At 51.7% G+C, this 13,437-nt stretch overlaps 2 protein-coding genes across 3 annotated transcripts in view; one reads left to right on the top strand and one right to left on the bottom strand.

Annotated features, from left to right (window-relative positions):
- Positions 1-10,954, bottom strand: part of LOC311016026 (zinc finger MYM-type protein 4-like) — a 29,034-nt gene extending 18,080 nt beyond the window's left edge. Inside the window, exons 1-15 of one of the 2 annotated variants that reach the window (XM_084013497.1) lie at positions 10,524-10,954; positions 8,464-9,040; positions 7,824-7,882; positions 7,591-7,743; positions 7,429-7,492; positions 6,717-6,913; positions 6,496-6,620; positions 5,802-6,024; positions 5,502-5,708; positions 4,518-4,668; positions 4,183-4,298; positions 3,739-4,101; positions 3,515-3,665; positions 3,094-3,248; positions 2,849-3,020 (exon numbers count right to left, since the gene is read on the bottom strand). In XM_084013497.1, coding sequence (XP_083869623.1) covers positions 2,849-3,020; positions 3,094-3,248; positions 3,515-3,665; positions 3,739-4,101; positions 4,183-4,298; positions 4,518-4,668; positions 5,502-5,708; positions 5,802-6,024; positions 6,496-6,620; positions 6,717-6,913; positions 7,429-7,492; positions 7,591-7,743; positions 7,824-7,882; positions 8,464-9,040; positions 10,524-10,583 — 2,773 coding nt within the window. In that variant the 5' untranslated portion in view covers positions 10,584-10,954. Of the gene's footprint in view, positions 1-2,848; positions 3,021-3,093; positions 3,249-3,514; positions 3,666-3,738; positions 4,102-4,182; positions 4,299-4,517; positions 4,669-5,501; positions 5,709-5,801; positions 6,025-6,495; positions 6,621-6,716; positions 6,914-7,428; positions 7,493-7,590; positions 7,744-7,823; positions 7,883-8,463; positions 9,041-9,851; positions 10,476-10,523 lie in introns of those variants that run through there. The other variant, XM_084013498.1, reaches the window with a different exon arrangement.
- Positions 10,955-11,049: 95 nt separating this feature from the next.
- Positions 11,050-13,346, top strand: adprs (ADP-ribosylserine hydrolase). Its single transcript, XM_084013499.1, has 6 exons — positions 11,050-11,379; positions 11,711-11,807; positions 11,894-12,101; positions 12,190-12,377; positions 12,454-12,554; positions 12,631-13,346. Exons 1-6 carry the CDS (start codon positions 11,193-11,195, stop codon positions 13,014-13,016), a joined length of 1,167 nt encoding a protein of 388 aa, XP_083869625.1. The 5' UTR covers positions 11,050-11,192; the 3' UTR covers positions 13,017-13,346.
- The last annotated feature ends 91 nt before the right edge of the window (positions 13,347-13,437 follow it).

The raw sequence follows: 13,437 nt of genomic DNA, 5'->3' as shown, positions 1-13,437 counted from the left end.
AACCACGTCTACTTCTGTTAGCTGGGACTAAAACACGCCGAGGAACCACGTCTACTTCTGTTAGCTGGGACTGAAACACGCCGAGGAACCACGTCTACTTATGTTAGCTGGGACTAAAACACGCCGAGGAACCACGTCTACTTCTGTTAGCTGGGACTAAAACACACCGAGGAACCACGTCTACTTCTGTTAGCTGGGACTAAAACACGCCGAGGAACCACGTCTACTTCTGTTAGCTGGGACTAAAACACCTTGAGGAACCACGTCTACTTCTTTTAGCTGGGACTAAAACACACCGAGGAACCATGTCTACTTCTGTTAGCTGGGACTAAAACACCTTGAGGAACCACGTCTACTTCTTTTAGCTGGGACTAAAACACGCCAAGGAACCATGTCTACTTCTGTAAGTTCGAACTAAAACACGCCAAGGAACCACGTCTACTTCTTTTAGCTGGGACTAAAACACGTCGAGGAACCACGTCTACTTCTTTTAGCTGGGACTAAAACACACCGAGGAACCATGTCTACTTCTGTAAGTTCGAACTAAAACAAGCCAAGGAACCACGTCTACTTATGTTAGCTGGGACTAAAACAAGCCAAGGAACCACGTCTACTTATGTTAGCTGGAACTAAAACACACAGAGGAACCACGTCTACTTCTGTTAGCTGGGACTAAAACAAGCCGAGGAACCACGTCTACTTCTGTTAGCTGGGACTAAAACAAGCCAAGGAACCACGTCTACTTATGTTAGCTGGAACTAATACACGCCGAGGAACCACGTCTTCTTCTGTTAGCTGGGACTAAAACACACCGAGGAACCACGTCTACTTCTTTTAGCTGGGAGTAAAACACACCGATGAACCATGTCTACTTCTGTTAGCTGGGACTAAAACACGCCAAGGAACCATGTCTACTTCTGTAAGTTCGAACTAAAACACGCCAAGGAACCACGTCTACTTCTTTTAGCTGGGACTAAAACACGCCGAGGAACCACGTCTACTTCTTTTAGCTGGGACTAAAACACACCGAGGAACCATGTCTACTTCTGTAAGTTCGAACTAAAACAAGCCAAGGAACCACGTCTACTTCTGTTAGCTGGGACTAAAACAAGCCAAGGAACCACGTCTACTTATGTTAGCTGGAACTAAAACACACCGAGGAACCATGTCTACTTCTGTAAGTTCTAACTAAAACAAGCCAAGGAACCACGTCTACTTCTGTTAGCTGGGACTAAAACAAGCCGAGGAACCACGTCTACTTCTGTTAGCTGGGACTAAAACACACGAGGAACCACGTCTACTTCTGTTAGCTGGGACTAAAACACACCGAGGAACCACGTCTACTTCTGTTAGCTGGGACTGAAACACACCGAGGAACCACGTCTACTTCTGTTAGCTGGGACTAAAACACACCGAGGAACCATGTCTACTTCTGTTAGTTCGAACTAAAACACGCCGAGGAACCACGTCTTCTTCTGTTAGCTGGGACTAAAACACACCAAGGAACCACGTCTACTTCTGTTAGCTGGGACTAAAACACGCCGAGGAACCACGTCTACTTCTGTTAGCTGGGACTAAAACACGCCGAGGAACCACGTCTACTTCTTTTAGCTGGGACTAAAACACACAGAGGAACCACGTCTACTTCTTTTAGCTGGGACTAAAACACGCCGAGGAACCATGTCTACTTCTGTTAGTTCGAACTAAAACACACAGAGGAACCACGTCTACTTCTGTTAGCTGGGACTAAAACACGCCGAGGAACCACGTCTACTTCTGTTAGCTGGGACTAAAACAAGCCGAGGAACCACGTCTACTTCTGTTAGCTGGGACTAAAACACGCCGAGGAACCACGTCTACTTCTGTTAGCTGGGACTAAAACACGCGGAGGAACCACGTCTACTTCTGTTAGTTGGGACTAAAACACGCCGAGGAACCACGTCTACTTCTGTTAGCTGGGACTAAAACACGCCGAGGAACCACGTCTACTTCTGTTAGCTGGGACTAAAACACGCCGAGGAACCATGTCTACTTCTGTTAGCTGGGACTAAAACACACCGAGGAACCACGTCTACTTCTGTTAGCTGGGACTAAAACACGCCGAGGAACCATGTCTACTTCTTTTAGCTGGGACTAAAACACACCGAGGAACCATGTCTACTTCTGTTAGCTGGGACTAAAACACCTTGAGGAACCACGTCTACTTCTTTTAGCTGGGACTAAAACACGCCAAGGAACCATGTCTACTTCTGTAAGTTCGAACTAAAACACGCCAAGGAACCACGTCTACTTCTTTTAGCTGGGACTAAAACACGCCGAGGAACCACGTCTACTTCTTTTAGCTGGGACTAAAACACACCGAGGAACCATGTCTACTTCTGTAAGTTCGAACTAAAACAAGCCAAGGAACCACGTCTACTTCTGTTAGCTGGGACTAAAACAAGCCAAGGAACCACGTCTACTTCTGTTAGCTGGGACTAAAACAAGCCGAGGAACCACGTCTACTTCTGTTAGCTGGGACTAAAACAAGCCAAGGAACCACGTCTACTTCTTTTAGCTGGGACTAAAACACACCGAGGAACCACGTCTACTTCTGTTAGCTGGAACTAAAACACACAGAGGAACCATGTCTACTTATGTTAGCTGGAACTAAAACACACCGAGGAACCACGTCTACTTCCGTTAGCTGGGACTAAAACACACCGAGGAACCACGTCTACTTCTGCTAGCTGGGACTAAAACACACCGAGGAACCACGTCTACTTCTGCTAGCTGGGACTAAAACACCATTTTGGAAGTGTCATGTTCACGGGCATGAGTGTCGGCACCACCCGAGGTAATTATTTACCATACGGAGTTTGAGGGGCTGCACCGTTGCTGCCGGGGTGTTGGCTCGGCTCAAAATGCAGGTAGCAGTACTGCAGCAGGCAAGGCAGCGTGCAGAAGTTACGGACCGAGCCCAAGCACTGCAGCTTCTCACTCATGTAGCCCTGCTTCCTGCAGCCGTCACATCGACCCATCTGGAGGGAGAGGAGACAGAAACATGACACAGTGCTCGATGGACCGGACCGGTGCAGTGGGACGCCTCCTCACCCCGTAGTAGAGCACGGTGTACTGGGACATGCAATGTGGTCTACAGAACTCCTCCAGCCGGCCTCCGTAGTGGCTGTGCAGCATCTTCTGGCTGAAGCCGGAGCAGTAGGAGCAGGGACGCCAGGTCAGCGCACGTTTCAACAGCAGCTTACAGCCTGGAACACATCATTTACATGAAAGAACCAATCCACTGATTATGAAGTATGGAAGGTCAGAATGAATCCCTCATTATCTGCAATTATAATGAATTAAGCAGATGTTTTTGATGTGAGGTGGTGTGCCGACCGGCATCTACTGTAGCTAATACACCGTCATAAGTACCTCACACAACCCCACCTCCAACGGATCTGCACTATCCATCTATAGGGATAGATGACACAGTATAGGGATACACTATAGAGATAGATGCAGGGGAACTCACTCTCACTGCAGAAGATAAGGTCCTGTTGGTTGTAGCTGATGGTGTCAAAGAGCAGTTTCTCCTGCTTGCAGCCCTCACACAACATCAGGACATTCTTCTGGGTCTTGTACTGCTCGCAGCACGCCTTGCTGCAGAACATGGAGATACGACCCTGCAGGAACAGATATGCTCGTCATGGTGGGGAGGTGTGTGTGGGGAACAGCGTACATGCCGAGACTCCTTACTTGGTGGCTGAACAGCAGTGGCTTCACACTGAAGCGTTTGCTGCACTGATGGCAGGTGAGCTTTGAGGGGACACTGGGCCCGTCTTCTGCTGGTTTCAGGGTCTGACCAGCAGGCGCCCTGGCCTGGGCTTGCCCCGGGACAGAGGGGGAAGACATGGCTGTGTAGGAAGGCACCAGCGGGGGCACTGAGGTATGACTGGGATGGTGGCCAGGGTAGGGGACTGGAGACGAGTAGTCCTGAGGGATGGGAGGGACTGAGCTGGCTCCACTAGAGGGCCCTGCTTTGGGGGCATCTCTGAGGGAGGGGTCCCTCATAACGGAGGTTCCATTGGTGAGGTCTGGCTGGGAGGTGATACCGGACTTCTGTAAAGGAGGGCATTACAACAGCATGTTGACTACTGGATCGTGTGTGGAACAGAAAGGTGTGTGTGCTGGTGCCGTTACCCTGTATATGGACACACAGTCGTAGGAGCAGAAGTTACGGATGGTGCCGTCCACCATGGCCAGGTGATACTGAGGCACAGCCGACACTTTGCACAGACAGCAGGGGAAAGCAGCACCTACAGGGAACAGGGAGCAGCCTGTGGATTAGTTCATGATGAAACCCGTCCCGGGTTCTTAAAAAGGTTCACTATGTGTGAGGATGACACGAGGTTCATTGTGTTGCAGATGTAACTCTTCAAAGTGTCCTTTAAATATCCACTTTTCTACATGAAACAGTCTTCACAGCGCTGCACATGAAGACTCACCGGGGCTAAACAAGTGTGTGTGTGTCCTACCAGACAGCATGTGTCGGGGGGGCCGGCTCTGCTCCACACAACCAGATGAGCAGTAGAGCTGGACTTTGCCCCGCTGGTCTCGCTCCATGATGGTGAAGGACACGACGGCCATCTTGTGACAGCAGGCACACTCCACCGTCTTCCTGCAGCTCTGTGGGAAGACGAGGAGGGTTGAAGCTCTTTACGCCGATGGCCTGCTGGACTACTGGACTACGGGCCTGCTGACCTGCTGGCCTACTGCCCTACTGGCCTACTGACCTGCCGGCCTACTGCCCTACTGGCCTGCTGGACTACGGGCCTGCAGATCTACCGTCCTGCTGACCTGCTGATCTACCGTCCTGCTGGCCTACTGCCCTACTGGCCTACTGCCCTACGGGCCTGCTGATCTACCGGCCTGCTGATCTACCGGCCTACTGATCTACCGTCCTACTGATCTACCGTCCTGCTGATCTACCGTCCTGCTGACCTACTGATCTACCGTCCTGCTGATCTACCGTCCTGCTGACCTGCTGATCTACCGTCCTGCTGACCTACTGATCTACCGGCCTACTGATCTACCGGCCTGCTGCTCTACCGTCCTGCTGATCTACCGCCCTGCTGATCTACCGCCCTGCTGACCTGCTGATCTACCGGCCTACTGATCTACCGGCCTGCTGCTCTACCGTCCTGCTGATCTACCGTCCTGCTGATCTACCGTCCTGCTGATCCACCGTCCTGCTGACCTGCTGATCTACCGGCCTGCTGACCTACTGGCCTGCTGATCTACCGTCCTGCTGATCTACCGTCCTGCTGATCTACCGTCCTGCTGGCCTACTGATCTACCGGCCTGCTGATCTACCGGCCTGCTGACCTGTTGGCCTACTGGCCTGCTGATCTACTGGCCTGCTGATCTACCGTCCTGCTGATCTACCGGCCTACTGCCCTACGGGCCTGCTGGCCAGCTTCCTGGCCTGCCGGCTACGTGCTGGTCACACATGCTGATACCTGTTTGTAGGTGCCGATACAGGTGGGCCCACAGAAGTTGAGCTGCGACCGGTCGATGGTGAGCGTCTGACAGGAGCTGCTGCTGCAGTAGAGGCCACAGCCTTCACAGCAGTTCATGGCCAAGTGCCGCATTTTGCGCCAAGTAACAAAGCAAGCATCACTACAGAGTCTGTGCAGACGACCTTGATGGGTGACCTCATGCTCAATCTGCGGAGATCAAGCACAAGGAGAAGATATTAGACACTCCTCATCTCCACCAACCCGCCTTCACTGTCAAAACTGGGCGTTTGAGCCTCTCACCCTGTTAGCCACTCTGCAGACGCTGCAGACGGGTTTGTCCGGCGGCCGCTCCGCCGGTTTCTCCGGCGGCTTCTCGGGTTTCCTCTCCAGGCGTTTATCGGGAACCTTGTCGGTCTGTTTCTTCTTGTGTCTGAAGACGGACAGACAGAACTGGCCACAGAAGTTAAAGAAGGAGCTGTCGTCGGCCGGGATGGTGATCATGTCCCGGGGCTGGAGGATCTCCCTGCAGAGCAGCAGAAACAGAGTTAAATATTCAAGTGAAAGACATCTTCTTTATTATGCTTTCATGCTTGAATGTTTAAACAGTTCCAGCAAGTTTTTTACCTGGATAGAAGGTAAGAAGTCAGTGCGAGTCAAAATGATATGTATACGTTGTTCCAGTGGTCCATCTCAAATGTAATAACAAACTGAGATAATCGCTGTTCATGTTAAACAAAAACGACGTTATGTAGAGTGAAATAATGGGAAAGAAAAACTACAAACACATTTAATTTACGAGTTAAGGATTCTGACCGCTGAGCCAAGACTTCTTCATGAGGCCACGATGGAATTAAATGTGGAATAGAAGGTGTTAGAGGTGTTTATATATGGAGTTAGTAAGAAGCTCTAGCTGTTATCAATATGGTGGAAATGTCTTGCTACGCTCCCGTATTCTTGTTTGCTCTGGCTCCAACGCTGCGGATGTCAGACGTACCGGTTGCACTGGCAGCAGGACCGGTTCTTGGTGGCGACGGGCAGGTGGCCCGTCAGACAGACTGTTGAGCAGAACAGCTGCGTGGAACCTTTTCTCTGGAAAGCCGTTTGGCCTTTCAGCAGAACCTGCAAGAAACGGAGACATTAACACATTCAAAACCGAGTTAATGGTTAATAATAACAGTATGATGTGCACATGTATGCAGAGAAGCACAACGCTACCTTGGAGCAGCCGCTGCAGCGAACGCTGCCGGGGACGGCGGGCGGCGGCGGCCGTGGTGCTGCCGGGACCAGCGCTGGTAGGGAACTGGGGATGGGAGCTGGCGGTCTGAGGGGGAGGGGAGCCATGGACTGGATCAGAGCACCTCGACCTGGGATGAAAATGGCCGTGGTAGGGGGAGCTGCCACTGCTGCTGGCACTGGAGTGGAGAAGAGGGGAAAGGTTGGTCAAGAAGAAGAAGAAGGATTATCGTTTGGATCACGTTTGGCCCGTCCTGGTCACGGTCCAACCCTGCAGCTGAAAGCCAGGAAGCACTTAGACAGCAACCCAGCAAAAGCCTGCCCATCACGTACGAGTATGAAAAGGTGAGTTTAGATTTTTAGGGTAGTTTTAGTCATGAGTCTATTTTTGTGCATCTTTGCAAGCCCACATCTTGTGATCATCATTTCTAACTTTAACTGAAATAACTCGGTGTGTGCGGTCGTCCTGACTGCACAGCCTCTCTTCAACAACACAAATACGGTATTAAGATATCGGTGTTTGGCCTGAACAAAACCACTGGTATGGTCTGTTCAGCCTGGACTGCAGGCAGTATCCTGCTTTAAAGCCACAGACTTTGACCACTTCCATGAACAGGTCACAGTATGACCCGACACCTCCTCAGCTCTGCTGTTAGGACCAGAGAAACAACAGAAGAAGAAGAACTGAACTCACCGGGAGGCGATGCGAAGGCGTTACCTCCTCCTACAGAGTAGACGGAGCTGATCCTCAGCTCCTCCTGAAGTGACACATTAAGAAATCACATTCTCTTTCAGATTTGTATTCAATCTGAAAATGAACATAATCAGCAGATGCACTCTGAGAAGGTCCACCTACCTCCTGGTTCTCCAGCTCCTCTTTGATCTGTCTGATGGAGCTCTGAGGCAGCAACGCGTTGTCGTAGCCCTCATCAATGGGCTCATCTTTAATATTAATAGGAGCAGACATCGTTGGGGGATTACTGTCCTCCAGTGGAGCCGCCTCTGACCTCTGAAATAATACAGCGTTCAAATCACCTGCTGAGGGTTCAAACACGTGATGATTTGATGACAATGTGTCCAGATTCCTACCTCTCCCTCTCCCTCCTGGCTATCTTCAGTCTCCTCAGTCTGGTTCAGGACGCCTCCGTCTGTCAGAAGGGTAGAAAGAAAAACACTCCATGAAACTAAAAGAACAAGGCTCCAACTTCCATGTGATGGCATCCAATCTTGTTCAACGGTCTAGTTACATATGCTGAGAATACTAATATGCTGAGAATACTAATTAATGGAAAGAGGCTGAGCTAACTAATTAAAAAAAAGCATCTGGGTAAGTTTTGCTATGCAGGGGAATCGTCAGCCTGATTCATTTCTCTGTGGACAGAGGAAGAGGCCTGTAACCGATAGATGACAAGGAGAAATCCCACTAGACGGGAATATTTATGCAGAACACCGAATCACACCGCTCTCTAAACAACAGTCTCCAACAGCAGTCAACAGAGTCCATCTGCTTGTGGCTCCAAAGGACAACGGCAGACATTAATATTGCTCTTCCATAAAGAGGACAGACTTATAGCAACAGATAATGCAAGGCCAAGATATCCTGACTTAGTCTCCAGTATAGACCCCCCCATACTGGATCCTACGTCTCCTAACGCACTCGTGTCTTCCATTAGCCCCGCCCTACCTGCTGGATAACATCACTATGAGCCTGCCAGAGAGCACGCCTTACCTCGGCTGTTCTCAGGTGTGTGGTCCTTCGAGGAGTGGGAGGTGTTAGCAGACTCAGTGCTGCCTTCCCTCTCTGGCTCCTCCTCCTCCTCCTCCGGTCTGGGAAGAACGGGTCCGTCCTTGTTTCCCACTCCTGGTGGGCCCGTTTTCCGGTTTGTCTTCCCCACATGAACACCCTCCCCCGAGCCCATTGGCAGAGCATAGTGCCAGTCTTCCTCCTCTTCTTGTTCTGGCCCAAATGAGGGGAGGCCATCCAGTGCATCGTCACATGCTGCCCCTCCTTTCCCTCCTCTTTCGGTGGTTCCCATGGCAAACGAGGAGTTCTGGACAGAGGAAGGGGAGGAGCTGCGAGGAAAGGACGACTCTTCCATCCCCTCGTCCATCTTTTCTTCCTGTCTGCTGCCGTTGCTGTCCTCTTCTTCTACCGGCTTGCCTTCGTCTTGTCCTGAAGCTTCGTCCGCTCCCTTTGTCTCGTCCTGACCGCCGCTCCTGGAGGAGCTGGCAGAGCCCCGGGAGGAGTCGGCGAAGTCTCCGAGCCCCATCACTTCATCAAACACTCTGGACAGGCGCTCCTCGTGCTGGAGGGGAGAAAAGGGTTGGGGGCATTAACGAGGGCCACTGCACTTTAATCTTCCTCACTGTCAAACCTCATGACTACTAAAAACCTCATAACAACTTCTACAAAACAAATCACACAATTCTGTACTCAGACTCCTTTGGGGGAATAAAGTCACCTGATAACCTGTGGCTTCTGTTTCTCAGATTTACATTTATCCCAGTTAGGATCCAGCTCACACAGTTGTCTACCCCTAAACCCAGAGAAGCTGGTCCCGGGACCAAACTCTACACATCAGTATCTGTTTCCCCACAATTACGGGGACGGGGGGGTGGGGCGTCCCACCAAACTCCATGGAAAAAAACGTCCATTTATCGCGTCCTGGCATGTTTGTAAACGCACAGTGTCACAGACAAACAACCCGATAAAACGTTGACGTGGTTCCCGGAGTGTTTGTGTAACAATAACAGTGACTCGCACGTTGGTTGAGTAACACCTGCACGTTGCGTTGCCCGCAGCAGCGACGCTTTGTGGGACCGGCTGCACGGCGGCGGCGGGTCCGGATCAGTAGACCTGCGTCTGTGCTGTTGGCCGTGAACAGATAATCACAGTGTCTTGTTTTAAAGACAGGGCTCTGCGTCGCTGCACAACAGCAGCAGGCGACGGGCTCTTCACGTTCAACCAGCTAGCTAATGTTAGCTTCAATATGCAAATCTCGACCGGAAGCTAGCGGGCGATAATTAAAATGCGTTGGCCGTGTTGCTACGTCGGTTAAACGGTTGAGCTCACCGCCCGGGTGCTGCTAGGAATATACGATAGGTCTGGTTTCTTACCTTCAACCGTTTGAGTCTGAATTCCTCCGAGTCCGCCATGTTTAATTACGCTGCTGCGGACGCCGCTGAACGCCCGCCCACCTCTGACGGGGTGCTAGCGGCTAACGATGCTAATCGTTGGGATGCTGACGTAAACGCGACGAAGCAGCCGGATTATGTTGGATACACGTTATGAAAATACGGAACAATAGTGCTTGTAAACCCACTAAAATACTGCGGTGTCGGATGTGGCGGCACCTAGCGGCGAGGTTGCAGATTACAAGCAACTGAATCACCCTTCCGCTCCCCACAAGCAAAGAACCTACGGTGGCCTTCGAGTTCAGCACAAAACTGGCAACTGAAAATACGAATCCCGTATTGGAGAAGCCGATGTTCGCTTTGTGTTCGCTTTGTTTTGAGGTTATTTGCTCCACACTCCATACCAGTTGGTGGCGGTAATGCACCAAAATGTGTTTGCCAACCGCCAAAAAAGAGAAAGATTTTCGCTTTGTGTACCGTAAATCCCCATCGCGGCATAGGCCTTTATTGGAAGAAGGCCAGAACTAGAGACAGGCATGCATCTATTTCTATTTGAGCAAAACGGACTACCAGTAGAATGAATAAAAACGAGACACTCGGTTATGAATGTCCCCCATTGAATGGATCCACTCAGAGTTTTGTGTCCTCGCTAACCTTTTTTCTCCCTCCTCCTGGCGGTCTTGCTCTCTTTTTGTTTGCTGCGGCTAGATCCATTTTCTGCTTTTTCCAGTATCTTATTCTTTTCGGGTCAATGTTAACAACGTTAGCCCTATTAGCCTGCCGGTGACTGAAGTCTCACGCGAGAGTCAAGAGCGAGGTGATTGACATGACCAGGCTGCCGTAGCTGTGGCTTGGATTCGTTAGCAAACATCGCCCCGTGTGGTACGTGCATGTTACTATCACAAGCATAATGTTGAGACCTGCCCAGAAAAACGTTGGTTCTAATAATAGCTCCGGCCTGTGGTAAAAGACAATAGCACAGCGGTGGACGCTTAGATCTACTAACGTGATGACATCGAAGACAACTATGCATGATGACCCGTTTTCACATCGCGTGTATTATATCCACTACGGTATGTAACGTGTCCGTGTATAGAAATACACTAACCACGCAGCTGCCACACTGTGCCTGTGTGAAAGCCCGCTCTATATATGTGTATGTCTATGTCTGCCGAGCTCTCATCCGGGTCACGCAGGCGTCACGGCGCTTCCAGGAAGTAGAAGAGACAGGGGAGTCGACTCGACGCTTGTTGTCTCCCGCATCCATCCTCTGACGGTCCGGTGGTTCCGGTTTAGGTGGGAAGTATCTCCAACTGCGGAGCAATGGCAGCCGCGGCAGTGAGGGCGGTGGCAGCGGGCGGCCCCGCGTCCGTGTCCCGGTTCAGGGGCGCGCTGGTCGCGGCCGTGCTGGGGGACTGTGTCGGCGGGGAGTTCGAGGGCGCGGAGGAGGTTCCCATGGAGAGCGTGCTGCAGCACCTGAGCAGCCTGGACGACGAGACCAACGGGACCGGTGGGTAGGAGTGAACTGGGCCGGTACTGTAACGGCACGACGCTCACGTGACCGGAAGTGACTCCCCCCGCAGGGATGAGTGACCAGGACTACACACACAGTAGTCCAGCCTTCACTTTAATCACCTGGTTGATCAATGCTGTTAATGCTGATATGTGACGCAAGATGTACTGACCGGTATGTTTGTGTGTGTTTTTATATATATATATATATATATATATATATATATATATATATATATATATATATGTGTGCGTGCGTGTGTGCGTGTGTGCGTGCGTGCGTGTGTGTGTGCGCGCGTGTGTGTGTGTGTGTGTGTGTGTGTGTGCAGGTATCCTGGAGTACAGTGATGACACAGCGATGGCCCGTTGTGTGGTCCAGTCTCTCCTCACCCGTGCCAGCTTCGATGAGCAGGACATGGCTCGCAAGTAAAGCAGAACCCGCCGCTGCTCGTCACGCTGTGAATGTGAATGTGGACATCACCCAACGGTCTGTGGTCTCCCCCCCCCCCCAGGTTTGCTAAGGAGTACAGTGAGTCCCCGGGTCGTGGTTACGGTTCTGGGGTGATCCAGGTGTTGAAGAAGCTGTCCTCCCCTCAGCTCAGTGACGTGTACCAGCCGGCCCGGGCCCAGTTCAATGGTCGGGGCTCCTTCGGGAACGGGGGGGCCATGAGGGCGGCGCCCTTCGCACTGGCGTTCCCCGACCCAGCTGATGTCCAGAGGGTCAGCAGCCGTTGCCATGGTGACACGCATGTTCTAGCGATGCCCCTGTTATGAACTGCCACGTCTAAACCTTTCCTTTTCCCTCCAGTGTGCCCGCCTGGGTGCCATGCTCACCCACTCCTGCTCCCTGGGGTACAACGGGGCAGTGCTGCAGGCGCTGGCCGTGCACCACGCCCTGCAGGGGGCGCTGGACCTGCCCCAGCAGTTCATCAGCAGGCTCATCGCAGCGATGGAGGAGGTGGAGGCCGACGAGGCGACGCGCAGCGATGCCAGAATGTGAGTGCTACCGGTATACAAAGCTACAAAGATGTGTGGAGGTCAGTCTCCCTGCTAACACAGCGTTTGTGTCCAGCCTCAAGGAGGCGGAGAAGCCGTTCTGCGAGCGCCTCCACAGAGTCCGGGACCTGATGGACCGGAGCAAGGTCAGCATAGAGGAGGTCATTTCTGAGCTGGGTCAGTATCTGTTCACCTCATGGTTTCATCTGGGCAGAGCCTTCGACTCCCGTCATCACACCATGTATCCCTCCAGGTAACGGCATCGCGGCGCTCCACTCTGTCCCCACGGCCATCTTCTGCGTCCTCCACTGCCTGCAGCCCCGAGAAGGTCTGCCGGGGAACTACGGCGGCCTTGAGAGGACGATCGCCTACAGCCTGGCTCTGGGAGGGGACACGGACACCATTGCCTGCATGGCGGGGGCCATCGCCGGGGCCCACTACGGCATCGAGGCGGTTCCTCAGCCCTGGATCAAGTGCTGCGAGGGCGCCGAGGATGCAGACACGAACGCAGGGCGGCTTCACATGCTGTACCACCAGTCACCACACGGGGGCGCCAGTGGGACGGGGGCACAGAGCTGTGGAGACGGACGCCAGTCAAAGGCTTCCAACGGCACAGAGAAAACAGCTGGAGCAGAGTGACTCCTCTAAATGGAAACTTGTGACATGTCAACATTATTTTAGAGCCCCAAGCGTGTAAACACTAAATGAATTAAGAAGCTCCATTTGTTCTAAGCTAACAGAATGGAGAAACAGAACAAACTCGTGTCAGCGGACGGATTGACTGTGTGATAACTGAGAAACAAATTTGGACTGTACACACACACACACACACACACACACACACACACACACCTTAATCCTGTTTTGTGTTGACTGTTGTTTTTGTGAAAGTTGCACTATGAATTGGCCTCGTCTTGTTTTAGTTTTGGTGGACCGATTATTTAATAAACCTTTTTTTCTTTTTTTTAATTCACATAATCTGTATGATTGTTTATTCAGAATTTCACATTCAGAAAAGCTAAGTAGTTGCAGTGGCATCTTCCTCCTGCTGGAAGGAAAC

This window comes from Eutrigla gurnardus, assembly GCF_963514095.1.
Source record: "Eutrigla gurnardus genome assembly, chromosome: 7".
NCBI classification, from domain to species: domain Eukaryota; kingdom Metazoa; phylum Chordata; class Actinopteri; order Perciformes; family Triglidae; genus Eutrigla; species Eutrigla gurnardus.
The sequence above is the reverse complement of the archived record's forward strand: the minus strand, read 5'-3'. Positions and strand labels throughout refer to the sequence as shown.